This window comes from Piliocolobus tephrosceles, chromosome 18 (genome assembly GCF_002776525.5).
Source record: "Piliocolobus tephrosceles isolate RC106 chromosome 18, ASM277652v3, whole genome shotgun sequence".
In the NCBI taxonomy this organism is placed as follows: domain Eukaryota; kingdom Metazoa; phylum Chordata; class Mammalia; order Primates; family Cercopithecidae; genus Piliocolobus; species Piliocolobus tephrosceles.
Genome location: NC_045451.1, coordinates 50,872,767 through 50,896,085, shown reverse-complemented (window position 1 = coordinate 50,896,085; position 23,319 = coordinate 50,872,767). Strand labels below are relative to the sequence as shown.

Here is a 23,319-nt window from a genome sequence, read left to right as displayed (position 1 = left end):
TAGTATTTTAAATAATAATTTTGTGTTCTTAAGTACGTTTCTTCTTTTGAAAATTCATTGACTACAAAATTGATCCCCGCGTTTTAGTACTCAGCCAGTATTGAAGAGAATTGTTTAAGTCCAGAGCTGATACGATTACAAGCAATTGATCTTGATGAAGAAGGCACCGATAATTGGTTGGCGCAATATTTAATTCTCTCTGGAAATGATGGGAATTGGTTCGATATTCAAACAGACCCACAAACCAATGAAGGCATTTTGAAAGTTGTCAAGGTACAGTATAAGGATCTGCAATATTTTCTTCCGCAACATTTTCTTCCAAAGAAGTTTTAAATGACCTTAGAGACAGAATAGAATCTGCCTTCAGAAACAGTACTTCGTAACTTTGAATATTGCTTATATCAAGGGTCCTAAGTAACTACTGTGTCAGTCTGAGTCTCCTGGCTAGCAACACAAAATTTATTACCAAGAAAAATAGGAAGGCAGTTTTGTTCTGACAGTGTCCAGTATCTAGTTATGAAGATAAGGTAAGCACCCCCAAATTAGACAATGTATGGGAGTTCACAGTGTAATAATAGTACACATGTCGTGACATAAAACATAATTAATTGCCAAGGGAATGAAATATGAAATAATGAATGAGATAAGAAATGGTGAGATCCTTCTGAGCTGGATTTGTCTGGAAAGATTTCATGCAGGAAATAAGGCTTAAGCAAGATATTATAGCTAAGATTGCTAATGTGGGTAATAAAATAAACACACAGAGTGAGAAAACATGAAGCATGTTCAGGGCATGGTGAGCAACCCCGTGGGGCTGTAGTAGGGAGGTAATGAGAAGTCAGATCAGAGAAATGAAGCTGGAATCGATCCCCTGAGAACCTTGAAATACCAGGTTTGATTTTTTTTCTATAGATTAATTTTTCTTTAATTACTTGCTTTTAATTCATAGACAATGATAAAACTGAAAAATTTATAATTAGAAATGAATGAAACCACAAACCAGTAAGATTCGGATTAATGTTAATGTAATGAGGGAAATTGTTATTTTTTATCAAAGGAAATTGCTGCTTAACAGCATAACACTTATAGCCAGGAAAATATGTATTAAGACATATACGTACACACATATGTTTAGTTTGCTACACAGTGTGATTGTGGAATTTACAGTGTGATTATTCAGTTCTGTTACTATTTTTCTCTGTTCAAGCACATAGGCTGTTTTTGTGTTACTATAAAGTAATAGCTGAGACTAGGTAATTTATAAAGAAAAGAAGTTCAGTTGAATCGCCATTTTGCAGGCTGTACAGGAAGCAAAGTGCCGACATGTCCTTCTGGTGAGGGCCTCAGGAATCTTACAATCATTGTGGAAGGCAAAGGGGGAGCCAGTGTATCACATGACAAGGACAGCACCAAAAGAGAGAAAGGGAAGGTCCTAGGCTCTTGTAAACAATCAGATCTCGGAAAAACTCATTTATCACCAAGGGTATGGTGCTAAATCATTCGTGAGGGATCTGCCTAATCACCTCTCACCAGGTCCCACCTCCAACTTTGGGAATCACATTTAAAGATGAGATTTGTGAGTGACAGACACCCAAACCACATCATCAAGTTACTGTGAGGTTTTTTCAGATAGCGTATTAGGAAACCATTTAGCCTTCTGGACGCAAACATATCGTTTATTCATTGGGGCTTTCTCTTTTCTTTCTCAAGTATCTGAGTAATTTTAGTATTACTACTTTACCATGAAAGAACAACCATACACACTGAAATTATATGGTATATTAACTTATGAGCTGGCCACCAAAATTATGAAAAATATTTATATATAAGATTGTCATCCAAATGAATACACAAATTTTATAATTTCTTAAGTGAACACAAGGATTCAAAGAGCATATCATGGCCTTTCTATTTGGAAAACATTGCTTTGGGACAGAGGTCAGCAAACCATGATCCGGAGGTCAAATTTAACCTATCCCCTGTTTCATAAAGAGTTTTATTGGAACACAGTCACATATATTCATTTACATATTTTCTATGGCTGTTTCCACACTCAAGTGGCTGATATGAATACTTCAGATAGAAACTATATATGGTATGACCCTTAAAACCTAGGACATTTACTATCTGGCCCTTGACCAAAAAAGTTTTTCAATTCCTACTTATAGACCAAGGAAAGATTTGGGATATTTTCTAAAATAGCAATAACATCCGCCAGGCAAGGTGGCTCATGTCTGTAATCCCAGCACTTTGGGAGGCCAAGGCAGGTGGATCATCTGAGGTCGGGAGTTCGAGACCAGCCTGAACAACATGGAGAAACCCCGTCTCCACTAAAAATACAAAATTAGCCAGGTGTGGTGACACATGCCTGTAATCCCAGCTACTTGGGAGGCTGAGGCAGGAGAATCGCTTGAACCCAGGAGGCGGAGGTTGCAGTGAGCTGAGACTGTACCATTGCACTCCAGGCTGGGCAACAAGAGTGAAACTCTGCCTCTAAATAAATAAATAAATAACAACATGAGTTCAACTCTGAAAAGACCAAAGTTATCAAAATTATTATTGTATTAATTAAGTCCTGAGGTACTAAGCATCTGATCTAAGGCAATGGCAGTAAAAATTGAAAAAAAAAAAAAAAAAAGGAATGGATATAGGAGTCATTGCCAAATACAACATGAAGAGGAATAGAGGGACAGGAGGTCACCTCCCACCATATCGAATTCTGAATATTTAGTCAAGTTTTTCTTCCAGGGATCAGAATTTGTTAAACCTTGCATCCTGGTTAAAAATCAAGAGCTAGACATAACATGCAATTCTTACCTATGTTCTTACCATCTTAGTGACTGACTTTGTATATTATCTCATATTATGTAACTGTTCTTCACTTTTGGTCTGTCTCCCAACCTACTAAAATAATAGAAGAATTTTGTGCATAAAGAACTTGATCTAAATATCTTTCTATCCCCAGCACCTGGTCCAGTGTCCAAAAGATAGTAGAGACTCACAAAATTTGAGAATAGTATTGATGATAATATTTACCGGAAACTAATGGTATAGATATCACCCAAACAGAAGTCCCTGGACTTGACTGCATCATTTATAACTTCTGCATAAAATTATAAATATGAAAAAATTAACAATGCAGGCAATGTACTATCTGACTTATGTAATGTGCCTTCTATGATAACAACATTTTTAAAAGATATATTTAATTGCTAAAAAAAATTGAAATATTAATTTCATGAAAAATTTGTCAATGTAATTTGGATGTTGTGTATACAAAGCCCTATCTATTGTTTTCTGAATAACTTTCCAAGTCTCTTAAAAAGAGTAAGAAAAAATTTGCTTAAAAATACGAAAGTAATAGAGAAAGACTATTTAAAATGAAATTTTATGTGTGTGTTACTACCTAGCCAAAATAACTATTTTAGAGAACATAAGAGTAATTTTTCCATGTTTGACATTTTCAACAGCCAGAGGTCAGCCTCTCATTACAGATACATTTGGGATGAAGTTACTAATGTCCTCTTATACCTTCTCCATTTTCACTCAGGATACCCCTTAACTTGTGGAAACTGGCCCTTCATTAATGGATTTTTGACTAAGCTTTATATAACCCTTCTCTTAGTCTGAGGAAATTACAAAGATTCTATTCAAAGGATTTAAGGTGGTTCTTGCCTCTAATCCCAACACTTTGGGAGGCCAAGGCAGGAGGGTCACTTGAGGCCAGGAGTTCGAGACCAGCCTGGACAACAGGGTGAAACCAAGTCTCTACTGAAAGATGGGTATGGGGCGGTCACCTGTAATCCCAGTTACTCAAGAGGTCTGAGGCATGAAAATCACTTGAACCCTGACCGGGGAGGCAGAGGAAAAAAAAAAGATGTATTGAGAATTGCTATGTGTTAAAGACATGAAGGCGAATAAGATATGGTCCCTGTTCTCAAGGAATTTACAGTTTAACAAGAGAAAGATCTCAGAAAAATGAAAGTCTCTTTGTCAATAAGAGCCTCTCCTTGGCATTTATTGATAAGTGTATATGAAAACACCAGCAATATAAATATGTGTGTGTGTGTGTATATATATATATACACATACACATTGACTCCAACACTGAGAAAAAAGCAAAGCAAAATGCTACCCAATTGGAATTCTAACAAAAAAAAATTGATTCTCTATTTTTATAATAACTCTAACATTTATTAAGTAATTACTAAACACCAACTATTCTGTTATAAGGTGTATCCATAGGGTTCACATATTTTATCTCATTTAATCCTCACAACTCTTGGAAGAAAATAGGGTCATTGCTTTTTTTTTTTTTTTTTTTTTTTTTTGAGATGGATTCTCACTCTGTCACCCAGGCTGGAGTGCAGCGGTGTGATCATTGCAACCACCTCCTCCCAGGTTCAAGCAATTTTCATGCCTCAGCCTCCCAAGTAGCTGGGATTACAGGCATGTGCCACCACACCCAGCTCATGTTTGCATTTTTAGTAGAGACGGGATTTCACCATTGTTGACCAGGCTGGTCTCAAACTCCTGACCTCAAGTGATTCGCCCACCTTAGCCTCCCAAAGTACCGGGATTACGGGCGTGAGCCACCGCACCCAGCCAGTAATTCCATTTTTAGAGAAAGTGAAACAAAACTGATGAGGACAAATTGCTAGTCTCAGTTTACCCAGGTGGTAAATGGCAGAGACAAGATCCAATCAGAACTCTCTGGTCCCAAAGTCATATTTAACTGCCAACTTCATGTCTCACTGTGTAATCAGGGGCCAGTAAAATCAATTTTAAGAAAAAACTAGCACCCTGAGATTTTCCCTCCAAGTCTGTGTACCGCTATAAACTCCTTCCCAGCTGTGTGTGCCCTGCTTCTCTCTTCCCGACACATTTGTACCAGAAAATGAGCCTTCCTGGAAACAGAACACATGCTCAGGCAGATATTTGACCATTTCCCCAGTCCCCCGCTGTTGAAAAACTGCTATCACATCCTCTTTTGGATGGAGACTTTTTTCTCCCTCTTTCATACTTAATTTTAAAATGAATCAGTGTCCCCACTAGAATTAGCCGTGTCATATTAAATTAGAACAAAAAAAAATGGATGTGAGAATCTAAGCTTAGCTTCTGTACTACAATTTACAGAAGCCAAATCCTGCCAGAAGCCAGATACATTTCTGGATGTGTTATCTTCATCCTGAGGCCTTTCAGAGCCTCACTCTAGGTCACTGCAGCTCAAGCCCCCACCCACTCTAACACACGCCTGTGTACCTTGTTAAGCGGTTATTCTTCCTTTGTTCCTTAAACTTCAGAGACTGAGTTTCCCCAGCCTCTTCCTTTACTTTATGAAGAGACTCCAAGGTAAACCATTGTTTCCATTGCTCTTTACAATCCCTGACCTCTGAACACAATCAGAAAATCCTGACTAAAGGGCCCCACTTGCAAAGAATGAATAAACAATTTTATGCCTTTCCTCTATTTGGCTTTCCCTCCTAGAGGAAAGATTCACCCCAGACCAATTTCCTGCTCCTAGATTATGTGAAGATCTTTAATTGATACAACTTTAGACACATATTGGTATATTTTCATCACACTCTATTCAATGGGGAGAGAACTATTAATATTCTTACAAATAAAAGTGCATTTGTGTGTATACATAACAAAACCACAAGAGATTTCTCTATCAGAATAGAGGTTATCAGGCCGGGCACACTGCCTGTAATCCCAGCACTTTGAGAGGCCAAGGCAGGTGGATCACCTGAGGTCAAGAGTTCAAGACCAGCCTGGCAAACAGGCAAAACCCTCATCTCTACTAAAATTGCAAAAAATTAGCCTGGTGTGGTGGTGCATGCCTATAGTCCCAGCTACTTGGGAGGTTGAGGCAGGAGAATTGCTTGAACTTGGGAGGTAGAGGTTGCAGTGGGCTGAAATTGTACCACTGCACTCCAGCCTGAGCCACAGAATGAGACCCTGTCTCAAAAAAATAAAAAAGAAAAGGGAAAAAAAAGAGGTTCTCGATTTTTCATTTATTTTAAGATAGCATGGAATTCTATTAAATAGAAAAAGGTTGCAGAAGAAAGATCTCTTCTGGTTGAAAATTGATTTTTGAGTACATAATTTATATTCAGTTCTGTGCTAAATATCATGTGGAGTGGTCTATTATGTGGACCAGTGGACTAGGTATTATGGGGACCTGTAAATAGATGTGCAATAGGAATCAATATCCCAGACCTGAAGGGTTTGGGCTGAAATTCAAGTGTGGCATGCTGAGCCATCTCCCAAGAAGAACCTAAGTAAATTTCTGTGAATGTTTTTCTTATCAGGTCTTCTGAAAAGATGTAACTCTAAAACCTGAGGAAATATTCATGATGTCAGGGAGTTTCACTGAGAAGCAGAGATTTACCTCAGAGTTCTGCTGATGGCAAGCCTTGCTGATATCTTGACTTCTGCTGTTGGAAATGCATTGCAAGTGATGCTTACCTTAGCTTTCAAAACACTTCTAAGCAGACATTGCTCAGCAATTCTTTCTTTGCAACTACTTTTTCACTTGTGACTTTGCATGTCACCACATCAATCATTCTGCATCAAAAGATTCTATTTTTTATCCAGAATACCCATTTCAAAGGTGACTTTTCTCTGGGCATGGCATTTACTTATTTGAATATGCCCCATAAAGGCGTCTTCCTGTCCACCAGACCCAGCGACTATAATCATCATAAATTCTTTATAAGTTATTTACATCATTAAAAAAAATTACGTGTTCAGTGACATCATATATATTAGTGCTTTATTCTGCTGATTATACTTTCAAAAGATTCTCAGATGTGAGTTCTAGAAAGGAAATCTGGGTACTATTTATTTATTCATTCAATAGTGTAAACATTTTTTTCTTTTATTCTAAAGAATTTTTCATAAACACCTCATTTGGAAAATATCGTTTTGTACTTCAGCATTTTTGTATAAAAAGTCCAAAACTCCAAAATTTTATTCCAATTTAAAATCACAGGCTTAAATGATCTACATAGTGGACTATGCTGAAAGATAAACAGAATAACATATCTCAGATACCTAATGCAGTAATAAGTAAATTCTTTTTCATTTCAAAATCTAAACAACATATCTCCTGGACTTTATTCCTAGTGTGTGGTTTGCTTTACCATGGGTTCTTACTTTATCAAAAGAGAGTTCTTTGCTGTTTCAGAGTGTTTTATTTTCTTTCATTTCAGATGCTGGATTATGAACAAGCACCTAATATTCAGCTTAGTATCGGAGTTAAAAACCAAGCTGATTTTCACTACTCTGTTGCTTCTCAATTCCGAATGCACCCAACCCCTGTGAGAATTCAGGTTGTTAATGTGAGAGAAGGACCTGCATTTCATCCAAGTACTATGGCTTTTAGTGTGCGGGAAGGAGTAAAAGGAAGTTCTTTATTGAATTATGTGCTTGGCACATATACAGCCATAGATTTGGACACAGGAAACCCTGCAACAAATGTCAGGTACTGCAAATATTTTCTTCATGTTCTATGGTTCTATCCAGTGTTAATTCATGTAGCATGTGCTAGTATATGTTGGTTGTAATAGTTTTGGAAGGTTTTTTTGCTTTTATTATTCCTTTGATTTAAAAGACTATTAGAGCATTTGAAATCTTAGAATCTTAACAGTGTTTTAGAGGCTTCAATAATGTAAGGGCTCCAACTAGTTATAAAAGTAATCATGTCCAGTGAGCAATTGTAAGATCAAAGAGCCTCCTAAATTACTTCGTGAGTCTTTTTGATCTTTTGTGGCCAGTTTGTACTACCCTGGACCTGGGCCGATTAAGCCATACTGTAGACAATAAGACACCATAAAAGTTGAGTCACCGCTTGTTTTCTTAAACCTGTGTTACCTATGACTTTGAGACTAATTTCAATTCTCTGCTTAATCTAAGAGAAAAAACACAATCATAGAAGCTAAAAACAGTGTTTTAGAAATTTGATAGGCATAAGGAGAGTCAGAAGAGAAATTAAAAGGTAGTATTGGGGCATGAGATACGTAGATATGTGAATTATATGTGAATTAGAATGGTGTAAAATGTAAAATATTCTGGAAATAACCACAGTGAAGTACACAGGTCTTCTCTATATCCTGCCCTTCTCTATCTCCTTTCCTTCTTCCCAATATTCTTGAAGTAAACAAAGTCTACTGACTTATAAGTTACTTTGATGTTCACAGTTTTAGTTATTAAATCAGTTAACAGATTGACAGACTCAAAAAAACCTGTGAGGTCTGCCAGGATGGGTGGAGGTAAAAGCAGTTCAGATAAAGGAACAGAAGACTTGAAATTGTGCCTGGTAGAGACCAGATCTTCTTCCAGTGAGGTCAAGCACTTTAAATCTATCATCTGTAACAAGATCCAGATAGACACACTGAACGGAGGATACCACAACCCCGCAACAGGCCATCAGTGAGGTGCTCTGAAATCAACATGGCGGAAAAGCCACAAAAAAATCCTAAGTATACCACATGTGAAAATAAATAAGCAATATTTGTTTCTGAAAATGAACAAAAGATGTTTTATATTGCTATTATTTAATAAACAGAGCTGAAATAAACTCATACATTTTATTAACAGTTATACTAGGAGCCAGAAAAGTAAGAATGATGAAATTTTAAAACTTGCCGATCTGTATATTAATGTATATATTATTGAATTTTTATTGATATATATACACTTTTTATAAACCAAGGCAATCATCACTATAAAACATAAAAACACAATATTTAAGTTTTCCACATTGTAGCTCTTATGTGATTTAATAGTACTAACTTTCATAAAAGCATAATAATGAATTTTTTATTTACAAACAGATATATCATAGGGCATGATGCAGGCAGCTGGTTAAAAATTGATTCAAGAACTGGTGAGATACAGTTTTCTAGAGAATTTGATACGAAGTCAAAATATATTATCAATGGGATATACACAGCAGAGATCCTGGCTATAGATGGTAAGAAAATTTATTTTCAGTATTTTAAGAAAACTAATACTATTATATTAAGTATTATGTTACTCTAATGCTGATATTTGAGTTACTCAAACATTTTTAATGGTGTATATAAGACATATAGAAAGTCCTAAGCACCTTAAATCAAGAATTGAAGTCAATTAAAATCATAATTTACACTTAAGCCATAGTTTATTTCATCTACTTGCAAAAATGAGTTGCATGTGGCTTAAAGCATAAACGTTAAAATATAATTTATCCTCTGTTTATAACTTTGTCTCTTGAGTACGGCTAATCTCACTTGTAGAGTATGTTGGGAATGTTTACTTAAAGTAAGGGCTACATGCTCTCCAAAGTTCATATGGGGATCACCTTGTGAATATAATTATTTTAGAGCCATTAACACTGAACTACAGTGAATACAATTATTTTAGAGCCATTAAAACTGAACTACAGTGAGAAGCTTGTGTGAGTGTTGCTTGATTAGACATATTTCCATAGTAAGAGGCTATGGATCAAGAAAGCACAGGTTATTCCAAATATAAGATCCATATTAAAAGTCGTAAATGCAGATGCACTGACTTAACTTGTGAGTGAGCCATTTCTCACGTGGAAAAATCTATTAAGCAGTCCTCTTGGTGAGTAGCAACAGGATTTGTTTATTTATCAATAGTTAATGATTCTATGAAGCAGTGTCTAGGTGACCAGCTGCTGTAGAACAAAACAAGAGAGAAAGGTCAGGAATCACTAAAGAAGGGGAAAGATAGGTGTCCAAGATACATGCCTAAAGTAAGACAGATACTGTAGGTTTGCATTGAGTTTATAGCTGACCTTTCTAGTATAAAAACAAAAATAAAGATAAAGAAGCAGCATAAAATTCAAAAACAAACCGTGATAAAACCAAACCAACTATCGTCCATGCATCCTGAGCTTCACCCTGTGGCGAGTAACTTTTAATGCCTGGGTCAGTTTTATAAATAACATTGTCCTATTTATTATCAGTATTCTGGAAGATCTAATTTGAAAATGGATTCTAACCATGTTGATTGCACCCTATGTTTGCATATTGGTCATATGTGAAAATCTTCAAATGCTAGAACAAATAATTAGTCATTCCAAGCAAATAAAGAGAGAGAAAGTGCTATCAAAATGTACCAAGAGAAATCCAAAAACAAAGCTGGTTGTTTATTCACCTAAGCAGAGTGTCTGCACTGGCACAGAGCAATCTGAATAGTTGGAATAAGTTTGCTTCAGCACACACCATCATCAGGTGAAGAGACAGACCTCTAGGAAGAGCAAACTTTATTGGGGAGCAAATGCTATAAGCAATAGCTTGAGCTTTGGTTGCCAATCACAAGGTAATAGAAGAGCTACCAAAGATCAGAGAATGACAAATAAAACAATCTGTGGAATAATCTGATGGCTCTCTAATGAGAAACTAAGTGAAATCGACATCTTTCATCACCTGATTTCAGTGAAATCAGGTCCAATGCTGAATAGGGTATATAAACATATTATACAAAATCATATAGACTATACTAGGCTCTCAGTTTATTCTCATTCAGTTACCTCAGTGACTACTACTTAGGCACACAGAAAATGTCTGTAAAAGGAATTTATTGCTTTCTCAGAAAATGACCTACTAAAGTACCCTAGAGATGACAATGTTCTGGTTTAAAAGTGAGAAGCCTAAGATTTTTTTCAAGTTAAAAACAAGCAAAAAAAAATTCTTTATTCACTGTAACAGAACATAGAGTAGAAAAGTGAACTAAAAAGCTCCTGTACTCCTAATCTTTAGTCTTTGGCCTTTTCTGATAAATTATACTATCCAAAAACTTGTTTCAAGTGGATTAGGGAAAAATCTAATAGACTTATATTTATTTTCAGAAATGCCATTTCTGAAAGAAATAGCGTGTAACCAATGCAATTAAAATAAACAGTGAACAAAGAAGAAAAACATCACAAGTATTTATTTCAACTGTACTTATTTCTACAAACACAGGACTCAGTGAGCATCCTGAATGGAGGTCCATAACTGATCCGGGGGTCTAATTTATGGGAACAGGGTGAGACTAGAAAGCAGTAAACCTTCTCTGAGGAAGAACATTTGATTTTGTGCCTTAGGATGTGTTAGAATTAGCAAAATGAATTGAGGATGGAAAACATTTTAGGAAGGGTGAAAAGAATATGCCAGAGTCCAGAGTAAAAAGAGAAACTTGTTTAAAGAACTCAAAAGAAGCAGTGTGGCTGGAAGGTAGCACACAAAGGGAAGAGTAACTTTGGGTCGCTGAAGCGGGCAGGAACCTGTCAAGCCTCCCAAGTCATGTATATGTTTCCTACAAGTTCCATGGCATCATCAGGGGATATGAGAAAGAGTTTTCTCCCTAACACCATTTACCTCAACACCTATGACACTTACTCTTTCAGATGGCTCTGGAAAAACAGCTACAGGAACCGTATGTATTGAGGTTCCTGATATCAACGATTACTGTCCAAACATTTTTCCTGAAAGAAGAACCATCTGCATTGACTCCCCATCAGTCCTTATCTCTGTTAATGAACATTCTTATGGGTCTCCCTTTACTTTCTGTGTTGTTGATCAGCCACCAGGTACAGCTGACATGTGGGATGTCAGATCAACAAATGGTAAGTGAAATGTAAGCTTGCTTTTCGGACTTTAAGTCCCAAAGCAAAACAATTACCAAAAAATGTGTCAAGTCACTTAATAAAACATTCTATTTCTGTTTCCACAATTCTTGCCATATTAACATTAAATGAAAAAAATCTTTCATGTACACAGAGGATATTTGACAAAATTTTGAACTGAAATAAGAGTCAAAATGTTTCATTAATATTGCATTTACAAATAGTAGTAGATAAATATCAGTTTACCCATCATTTTGAGTAGGTAGGACATTAAACCAATATTTATTCAGTTTAAAATAAACAAAACCATTAACAAACTCATAAATTAAGAATGTCACAATTCCCTATTCTGAATAAACTCAGACAAATCACATAAACGTCTCTGAAACTCATATATCCCATAGCTACATTTAAACATTTACTACTCAGGAGCACATAAGATCAATTAAATTATTTTTAACAATAACTATGAGTTCAGACTTATTTTTAAGGGTAAAAATTTAAATCCGAATTGCTCAGTATTAGAGGAATGATTAAACAAATTATACTACATATTATTAAGATGTGCTAATATACAGCCATTAAAATTAGAATTATACAAAGTATGTAGATACAAAAGAATGCATAAACCAAAGAAAGTAAAGTGAAAAGCAGATCACAAAGTTGTATGTGTATGTATCTTGACTATAGCTACATACAATTGAATGGCTGACATCGATAAAAATTAAGAATAAATTTCAGATAACATAACATTTTATCTACCTTAGGTTCTTTTTCCTAAAATGTTAAGTGCATAATAAAAAAGAAAATGCTAGGAGAGGATCCCATTTGGGCTTAGATAGCTCCCTAATCTCATATTCATGTGGGGCTACAGGGAAAATCTCATGGGCTAGTCGGTGGCCATCAGACTACAGAGCCCAGGGTGAAAGGAAACACTTCCCGCCTCTTTGAGGCCACCAAGCGCCTCTGTTTACAGAATGGAGGAACCCTAAAATATGGTAGGAAAAGTACTACCAATAAAGACTTGGTCAAAGTGAGCAATTAGGCAATTTGTTTTTACCATCAAAACTTTAGCTCTTTTCAACAAAACCACTTTAATATTTTTTAAAGTTAATCACATTAAAGCAATTCCATTAATATCAAGTCAACTCTGAATATGCCATCTCCTATAAAGCTCAATAGCCCATTCAAAAATAATAATAATTGCTAACCACTTTTTTCCTCATTCAGATCCTAGATATTATGATTATACACATAAGAAAAAATGTTCTGCATGGAGGTATAATATTATAGTTATTACAGGTTTGCCAATAAAAAAGATAACCACACTAGGTTATCTTTTTTAACCTAGGATAATCTAGGAGATAATATTCCTAGAGACCTGTTTCAATGCTGGTGTTTTAGAACAGAATGAACTTTACTTAATGTGCTGTGTGGCATTGTCTTATCTCATTTTTACCTTGTGCACAGGTTTTGGTAGACACCAAATCTGGCTTGCTATCTAGCTAACTGAGGATAATAAACCATCATAATAAAAAATATTGTGTGCTATGGATCAATCAGTTACTATTCATGGTTTAGCTGTAAATTTAATCATCTCTTAATACTCCTTGTATAAATAAATAAATTCCAACCAATATTTTAGACAATATGTTTTATAAAAATTCATAGGCAATGATAGCACAAAGAATTAGGCGAATTTGAACAATTTTAAGTGAAAGGGCAACAATTTTGACTCAGATACATATAAACAGTCTTAAGGAGGTTATTGTGTAAACTGTAATCCTAAATAGAAGACTTCCAATATTTTCTTTCAACTTAATATTATTTATTCATTGGGCAAATATTCATTGAATGTATATTATATGCCAAGTACTGTTGCTCCGGAAAGATGCAACAAGGTCCTTGCCTGCATTGTAGAAGTAGCAATCCAGCAATAAGCAATACTTATTTAAAAATTAGTTATAAATGTTAGAAAAAAAAAAACAGAAAAAGAGGCTGGGCGCAGTGGGTCATGCCTGTAATCCCAGCACTTTGGGAGGCCGAGGCACGTGGATCACGAGGTCAGGATATCGAGGCCATTCTGGCTAACACTGTGAAACTCTGTCTCTACTAAAAATACAAAACAAAATTAGCCGGGCGAGGTGGCGGGCGCCTGTAGTCCCAGCTACTCGGAAGGCTGAGGCAGGAGAATGGTGTGAACCCGGGAGGCGGAGCTTGCAGTGAGCCGAGATCGTGCCACTGCACTCCAGCCTGAGCGACAGAGCGAGACTCCGCCTTAAAAAACAAAAAAAAAGAAAAGAAAAGAACAAAAGGTCAGGCACAGTGGCTCATGCTTGTAATCCAAGCACTTTAAGAGTCCAAGGCAAGTGGATCACTAGAGCACAGGAGTTCAAGACCAACCTGGGCAATATGGCAAAACCCTGTCTCTACTAAATATATATATATATTAGCCAGGCATGGTGCCACGCACCTGTAGTCCCAGCTTCTCAGGAGGCTGAGGTGGGAGAATCACTTAAACCTAGGAAGTCAAGGCTGCAGTGAGTCATGTTTGTGCCACTGCACTCCAGCCTGGGCAATAGGAATAACACCCTGTCTCAAAAATAACAATAATAATAATAATAAATTAAATGTTAAAAAAAGTACAAGGTGCTTTATGACTAAGAAAGCATGAAAAATCAAGTGTTTTAAGTCAATGTTTGGTATTAGGGAGAGTTAACCACCACCACCCCTCTCCCCCCCAACAACCAAGGAATTTCCATTTATTTTCTGTTCTGTTTCCTCTCTTCCATTTCAGCTACCTCAGCAATCCTTACGGCTAAGCAGGTTTTATCTCCAGGATCTTATGAAATCCCAATCCTGGTGAAGGACAGTTATAACAGAGCATGTGAATTGGCACAGATGGTGCAGTTATATGCCTGCGACTGCGATGACAACCACATGTGCCTGGACTCTGGTGCCACGGGCATCTACACAGAGGACGTAACTGGTGACACGTATGGGCCTGTCACTGAAGACCAAGCTGGAGTTTCAAATGTTGGTCTTGGACCAGCAGGGATCGGCATGATGATTCTGGGCATCCTGCTACTGCTTTGTAAGTGCTCAACTAAATCCTTCTTTTCAACAATTCTTCAAAATAGGACTGTAACGAGGTTCGCTGGGATGGTTAGGTTCATGTAGCCATTTCTTTTTGGTATCTCTAGCAATTTTTGAGTGGCTTAGAAATAAACAATGGGGCAGACAAGGATATGCGCTTAATCCACAACGATAACTAAGAAAGGCTAGAGTGAGGGAGAGTCCTAAAAATGGGAAACACATGCAAATCACTACAGCAGCTTTGATATTCTCTTCTTTTGTATCTGTTTTTAATTTTTAATTTTTGTGGGTACATAATAGGTATACATATTTATGGGATACATTAGCTGCTTTGATACAGGCATGCAATGTGAAATAATCACATCCTGGAGAATGGGGCATCCACCTCCTCAAGCATTTATCCTTCCATTCTTTATCTTTAATTAACCCACTTAGTAAAATGCATGCCATGCTAGAGAATTAGGAAACTATGAAAAGCAACTAGAGTGGGCCCAAAGAACTAAACAGAGTGTATTCTAGAATCTTAGAAAACTTAAGCAGTGTCTGTATTTATGGATTAAAATATAGAATTGAGGTGATTATTAGGGTAACAAATAGGAAATTTCCTCTTGGAAGAAACACTTGGATAGCTAAACATTTTTGATGGCTTTAATTTTTCATTATAGTCTATAAACAAGTCTTAAAATAATTGTCAATACCTCCATTAAATTTAGTGAGTATTGTTTGACTTCTATTTTAAGTGTAACTGTAATAAGGATTGAAGAAAGGTCCTATCTCCAGGTCCTATAGCTGAATCCTGTATTCAATCCTCTTGATAACATATATTCATGATGTGTTTAACTTACATGTGTGTGTGTATCTGCCCCAACCAGCTCAGGAGTCTTAGACTAAAGACGACCTTACTTTCCTAATCTGTCAGTAAAGAAATTCAATTACCTGATCTCAAACTCCTTGCCATCTAGCGCTAAAGTTCTATGTGATTTGGTGGTGTTGTATTTATAAACTTGGATATATATACTCAATCCTCTAAGGGAAAAAAAATGAGATTTTCTTACATATATTTGTATTTTTGTTCTAAATATAATGCCACCAAATGCTCCCCAAAATGATTCATCCAGTGACTTCCTAAACTGAGCAATTTGTGTAAACTCGTTGTCACTTTCTTGAGCAGTGGCTCCACTCTTGCTGCTACTATGTTGCTGCAAACAGAGACAGCCTGAAGGCCTGGGAACAAGATTTGCTCCTGTGCCTGAGGGCGGAGAAGGAGTGATGCAGTCTTGGAGAATTGAAGGGGCCCATCCGGAGGACAGGGTGAGTGGACTATCACCTTCCAGAGAAGTGTGGAGTTTCAGTGGAAATTAAGCCTGTCTTAACAATTACATGCTGCACAAAAATGAACAGATGTCGGTGTTTAAATGTTTAACATAAAGCATTTGTTTTTCAAATGTTTATTTTTCTTTTCAGGATGTGTCAAATGTATGTGCGCCCATGACAGCCTCAAATACCCAGGATCGGATGGATTCCTCTGGTCAGTAGACACCAAAATCTGCTTTTCCTTTTAAATTTTTCAAAATTATTCAACCAGACCAACTTCATGTAAAAGTATCTTAAGGAAAAGTCTGTCAATATTTTGACAGTATAATTAGAGGAAGTGTAACCTGTTTGAAGTAGCCACTTTTTTTTTTTCTATCTGAAACTACAGACAGTGAAGTATGACACAGCAGTTAAAAGAACAAACTTTGGAAGCAGAATGCTTGGGTTTGATTCCCGGCTCTGCCACTTGCTTAAGGGCTGCATAGCTTTTATCCGAAATGCACAGCACCATGAGTTTGAGTTTGGCTCAATCAATCTTTTTGTGCCGTGGTGATCAAAAAGTTTCAGACATAGGAGCATTTTGGATTCTTGATTATTGGATTTGGGATGTTCAACCTGTAGTAATAAGTCCTTAGTCAAGACATTTAACCTCCCTGGGCCTCAGTTTCCTTATCTTTGAAATTGTGCTTATGAGAGTACCTACTTTAAAGTGTTGCTGTGAGGAGTAAATAATGCATATTATATATGTAATATATCATACATATATTGTATAGATTATTTTATTATGTATAACACACATGTGTATGTGTGTGTATATATACACACATACATATATAAATATGTATATATACATATATCACAAAATATGCGTTAGAATAGTGCCTGGCACAGAGTACATGCTACTGTAGTCATTATTTATAATACAAGCTGGTTTAAAAAAAAAAAAAAACAGAGCTAAAGAAAAGGCAGTAAATGTACTCTAATAATACACTGAATAACTTTTCTTAAATTCAGACAAGCTTTTGCCTCAAGAGAGCGTCTTAACCTCTCCTATCTTACCAGCCTCACGTATATCTAAGAATATTGAACACACTACTTAGCTATCTGGCAATGATTGCACCAAATAGAAAGGGTGCTTAATTCTGCAGTGCATGTGAGCTTTCTCTGATGGTTTCTTAGTATTCCAAGTTTGGCCCTTCGCATGCAAAGAAGCTCTGTGACTGAACATCCCTGTGAGCCCAGCTCCGTCCTGTTCCGGAGGGAAGGAGGACTATGAGCTCAGTTTCTGCAATCACGCCTCTGGCCTTGCTTTGGAGGGCTCCCTGATGGGTCAAGCCCGCAGCAGCCACGGCGGGAACGGGCGCCTGCCTGCAGCTCCTCTTGGCAAGTTCTACACCTTTAGGTCTAGGGCGAAGTCTGTGCAAATGTGGGAAGGCCACGTCCCACCACTGACTCCCTCTGTGTCATTAATTTACTTTTCTTTGGTCAACAACCCTGGAGATGTATCGGTGTAACTCGTATCGGTCTTTGTCAGCTTTTTAGCGCTGGGTGGTGGTGGCACCGCAGATGGCGGCGGCAGCGTTTTAGGCAGATAGCGCTGTAGGCAACTCGAGCGCTGTTCCACCAACATCCTCCCTTTTCAGAAATCTACACCAACACCTATGCAGCCGGGGGCACGGTGGAAGGAGGGGTATCGGGAGTGGAGCTCAACACAGGGATGGGGACAGCCGCTGGCCTCATGGCGGCAGGGGCCGCAGGAGCCGCAGGAGTCACAGGGGCCTCAGGGGCCGCAAGGAAGAGGAGCTCTACCATGGGAACCCTGCGGGACTACGCTGACTCCGACGTCAACATGGCTTTCTTGGACAGCTACTTCTCGGAGGTAATGCCCTGACACACAAAATCGTCTTGAGACTGAATAATAATAGTAAAATACAATAGCAGTAGACCTCTTCTGAAAACTGTTATTCTCAACCCTATCCCAAACCTGAATAAAAAATATTTCACTTCTCCTTAAAACACAAAATACTAATTTGCCGCAGGATTTCATATTCAACTGCCATAGCACATCTTAGTACTGTGAACAAGGCCACACCCCTCATCATTCTCCACTTCCCTTTTCCATATTTCTATCTTCTGTTTCCTTGATTCCTCACCTTGTTTCCCATAGCAGTAGCAAAGCAGGAAAATGTTCATCAAGGGGGAAAAAAGGTGCATTTATGACCTCTTTTTTTGATGTCCTTCATGTTCTCCGGGAGCCTCCAACAGAAAAGAGAAAATAAAAAAGACAGAATTGGGAACGAAAGGAGTTAAAACTCAGGAACACAGCATCACCACGACTTGTGCTAGATTAAGACCTAAGAGAGCTCTCCTATTCTCAATCCAGTGACTTATTCACCAACTGACCTTCACTAAGAAAAGGGGTCCAGCAATAGCACTGCTGGTATATATACAAAAGAAAGGAAATCAGTATATCAAAGAAATATATGCACTCCCATGTTTATTGCAGCACTAGTCACGAGGCCAATACATGGAATCAACCAATACAATCATCAACGGATGATTGGACTTCTAAAATGTGATACACACACACAATGGAATATTATTCAGCCATAGAAAAATGAAATCTTGTCATTTGCAACAACATGGATGGAACTGAAAGACATTGTGTTTAGTGAAATAAGCCAGGCATAGAAAGACTAACCTGACATGTTCTCACTCATTGGCGGAAGCTAAAAGAAAAAAACAAATTCATGGAGATGGAGAGTAGAATGACGTTTCTGGAGGCTGACAAGGGTAGTAGGGAGGAGAAACAAAGTGGACATGGTTAATAGGTACGAAAATACTGTTAGATAGAATAAAGAAGATCTAGTATTTGGTAGCACAGCAGGATGACTATAGTTAACAATAATTTATTATACATTTTAAAAGAACTAAAATAGAACTGGAACATCCCTAACACAAAGATATCATAAATGCTTGAAGTGAGAGATACCCTGATTACCCTGATTTTATCGTTATGCATTGTATACCTGTTTCAAGACATCCCATGTGCTCTGTAAATATATACAACTATTATGTATCCATGGAAAAAAGAAAAAAGATCATGGGTCTATCAACAAAAAAAAAAAGAAAGAAAGAAAGAAAAAGCCCTACAGACATTGAGTTGGCCTAACAGAGTAGCATCAAGAGTAAATAAATCCCCTCATGAATTCCTATTTAGTAAGTTTACTCGGCTTAAATAGCAACCCATTTTATCTCATATTTCAGTTAGCCTGCTTTACTCCCCATCTGGTGATACATGAATTTCACCATTATTCTTTACAAAAAAAAAAAATGCTGAAGATGTTGTTGCAATTGTAAACTATATCTTAAAATTGGTAGTTACAAATACTATCACAGAATGTGCATGAATAGTATCAATTATTTTAATGAGTGACTGATACCATTATTCAGTTTATTCCGTAACAGCTTAACTCAGAAGTCTCTCTGAGGGATTGCTGTTATTCCTCCTTATTTTAGGGGAAAAGAAATTTCTAATTCTGCACTTCCTTTTAATTTTAGAAAGCATATGCTTATGCAGATGAAGATGAAGGTCGACCAGCCAATGACTGCTTGCTCATTTATGACCACGAGGGAGTAGGGTCTCCCGTAGGTTCTATTGGTTGTTGCAGTTGGATTGTGGATGACTTAGATGAAAGCTGCATGGAAACTGTAGATCCAAAATTTAGGACTCTTGCTGAGATCTGCTTAAACACAGAAATTGAACCATTTCCTTCACACCAGGCTTGTATACCAATCAGTACTGACCTCCCTTTGCTTGGACCTAATTACTTTGTCAATGAATCTTCAGGACTGACTCCCTCAGAAGCTGAATTCCAAGAAGAAGTGGCAGCATCGGAACCCGTGGTTCATGGGGATATTATTGTGACTGAGACTTACGGTACTGCTGATCAATGTGTGCAACCCACTACAATTATTTTTGATCCTCAACTTGCACCCAGTGTTGTAGTAACCGAAGCAGTAATGGCACCTGTCTATGATATTCAAGGGAATATTTGTGTACCTGCTGAGTTAGCAGATTACAACAATGTAATCTATGCTGAGAGAGTACTGGCTAGTCCTGGTGTGCCTGACATGAGCAATAGTAGCATGACTGATGGTTGTATGGGACCTGTGATGAGTGGCAATATTTTAGTAGGGCCAGAAATTCAAGTGATGCAAATGGTGAGTCCAGACCTTCCCATAAGCCAAACCGTTGGCTCCACATCCCCAATGACATCTCGACACACAGTAACACGATACGGTAACATACATTACACCCAACAGTAAGTGCTTTATGGTCAGTGTTCTCTATGGAGACCTTGCACCTTGTAATCACAAATACATCCACCAAAGATATATAATGTACCATATATATTAACAGTCAACAAATACTCATATATTCTAAGGTCAATGCCATTATTTGATTGTACCATTTTGAGGGTGAATATGGCTAGGCACTTTAGATAAGCCTTTTAAAACTTCTTTCTGATTTTAAATAATGTGTCAAAAAATGTGCAGAAAATGTATCGCATCCCTTGATACTGTCTAATGAATAGCACATAACTCACATTGTGAATCCTATGGGTCTTGAGGCCTGTAACACCAATCTTGTCAACCAAGATGCCTTGTTCTTGGAAGTTACAAAAGAAGCCCTGTCCACATCCACCAGCCATATTTTTCTTTAGAGAAATATTTATATTAAAATTTTTAATTGAAAAATTGAATGAAATGTACATTTCTGAAAGGAAATTGAAAAGGAACGTAGAGTATCGGTCAATGTCTTCAGATATCTGAAGTCATTTGTCTCTTCAAAAGATTTTTCAAGATTATGTGCTATTAAGCAATAGGTCATGCTTAATATAATAAGAAAAGAGTTTGCCAACTGAAAGCATCGCTGGAAATGGTTCATTGAAGAAAAAAATATATATTTTTATTGAACTTTATTGATTTATAAGATTAACTGTAAATTAATCTAGAATAGCAAAAAAAATTATGACAATCCTAAAGTTGAAAGAGTTATTGAGGAAATACTAGAGTTTTCCCCACTTACAGGGAATTTTTTCCCTACTGTTGCCAATTATGTCAGAAAAATACATGAAATATGGCTTAATCAATTTCATTGAACTGAATCATAGAGCTTTCAATTGGCAAGCAGATATTCTCCAAAGGCACTCTGTAGTTATTCATATATTCAACAATATTTACTTAGAAGCAACTAGGTGTTGAGTGCTAGTCATGGCTCTGTGAATATACAGGTGAAGCAGACAGACATGGTTTCTGCCTTCATAGAGTTTCTATTCATTTCTAGACTTAAAATAAAACTCTGGGATATGGCTTTAAGTTCCTAACAACAATAATTAACCAACTATTTAAGTCCATTACCAAGTTGTGTTTCTGTTTGCAACACTACTATTTATGTTGAATAAATAAAATGGAAACACACATCATAGATTGCTTACTTTTAGTAGGCATAAAGCTGACTTGAGAAAAAGAAACTAGCCAGGTAATTTTACTTAATTCTGTAAAATATGTATAGAGCAGCAGCAATAATGTGACTGAGATAATGTAAATGAAATAAACTTATTTTCAAGGCCTAATCCTTTTGAAAGGAAATAATTGTAGTGCTTCTTGCTTATCTTTTGCTCTTTTATGAATAAAACTATTGTAGAAGTTAAGTCATCTCAGATAACCTCTTACCCAATTCTCTCATTTTCTAGACAAAGAATCTAGAAATAGAGAGGTTAAATGACCCCAACCAGCTAGTTGTGCTGCAAAGCCTTGAACCCATTGTTCAGATACCCTAGCCAGTTTGCTTTTTTATACTATAACTTCATCAGATATGAAGAGGACCCAAATTTGCCTATTGCATACTCTTTGCTATTCCCTAATTGGAAGAAAAATTGTCTCTCAAAAACTTAAGTGTTATGAAGTATAAGCACAGAACAGCTAAAACATTGTAATGCTAGAAGGTTATTTACGTATTTCCTGATATTTTCTGAATTATGTATACTGCCAGCTGCTACATCCATTTCTCACTTTAGTATATTTTACTACTCTATAACTGATGAAATCCATGGGGTGGCTAAGGAGCATTGGTCTCATGGTGATTTAACACTCAAGCAACAACCAGCCACATAGCGTCTGGTACACACTCCATTCTGTGGCAAATCCTGACATGGGCATTTCTCTCTTAAAGTTTGCATTGGATGGCTTTTGTTAACTCAAAAACCGACACATTGATGAGACTGCAGAGAAAAGGGGACACTAACACAATGTTGGTGGGAATGCAAATTAGTCTAACTACTGTGGAAAACAGTTTGGAGAATTCTTAAGGAACTGGGAGTTGAATAGCCGTTTGACCTGGCAATCCCGTTATTAGGTATAAACCCAAAGAAAAATAAACTGTTCTACCAACAGGACACGTGTACCCATATGTTCATTGCAGTGCTATTCACAATAGCAAAAACATGGAATCAACCCAGGTGCCCATCAACAGTGGATTGGACAAAGAAAATGTGGTACATATACACTATGGACTACTATGCAGCCATAAAAAAGAATGAAGAATGAAATCACGTCCTTTGCAGCAACATGGATGCAGCTGAAGGCCATTATGCTGAGCAAATTACTGCAGGAACAGAAAACCAAATACCTTATATTCTCACTTATAAGTGGGAACAAAACATTGGGTTCACATGGATATAAAGATGGAAACAATAGACACTGGGGGCTATTAGAGGAAGGAGAGAAGGAGAAGGGCAAGGGCTGAAAAACTGTCTATTGGGTACTATGCTAACTACCTGAGTGATGAGTTCAGTCATACCTCAAACCTCAGCATCACGTGATACAGCTTTGTAACAAACCTGCGCATGTATTCTTTGATTCTAAAATAAAAGTTGAAAAAGAAAAATAACAAAATAAAAAATTTTTTAAACAGGTATCTTTTTTATATAATGATTTCTTTTCTTTTGGGTAGATGCCCAGTGGTGAGATTTCTGGGTTGAATGGGAGTTCTATTTTTAGTTCTTTGCGGAATCTCCATACTGTTTGAATTTTTTTAACTACAAATGGATAAGTAGCATCATACTCTTGGTATATAGAAACACATGTTGTTGTTAGAGAAATTTGTTGAATGTATTTTAAATTTCTGTTATCGTTTAAGATTTAAAACATGTTAAAAATTATAAAAATGAACTCAATAAGTTTTCTCTTCTAGAATAGAGTGACTATTTTAAATTTGGATT

General features: G+C 36.9%; 1 protein-coding gene across 1 annotated transcript in view; it reads left to right on the top strand.

Annotated features, from left to right (window-relative positions):
* The window catches only part of DSG4 (desmoglein 4), a 37,211-nt gene extending 15,523 nt beyond the window's left edge, over window positions 1-21,688 (top strand). Inside the window, exons 8-16 of the mRNA XM_023207493.2 lie at window positions 88-273; window positions 7,218-7,489; window positions 8,841-8,980; window positions 11,405-11,623; window positions 14,421-14,717; window positions 15,891-16,030; window positions 16,184-16,247; window positions 17,677-17,912; window positions 19,595-21,688. Of these exons, the coding sequence (XP_023063261.2) occupies window positions 88-273; window positions 7,218-7,489; window positions 8,841-8,980; window positions 11,405-11,623; window positions 14,421-14,717; window positions 15,891-16,030; window positions 16,184-16,247; window positions 17,677-17,912; window positions 19,595-20,362 (2,322 nt within the window). The 3' untranslated portion in view covers window positions 20,363-21,688. The remainder of the gene's footprint in view (window positions 1-87; window positions 274-7,217; window positions 7,490-8,840; window positions 8,981-11,404; window positions 11,624-14,420; window positions 14,718-15,890; window positions 16,031-16,183; window positions 16,248-17,676; window positions 17,913-19,594) is intronic.
* The last annotated feature ends 1,631 nt before the right edge of the window (window positions 21,689-23,319 follow it).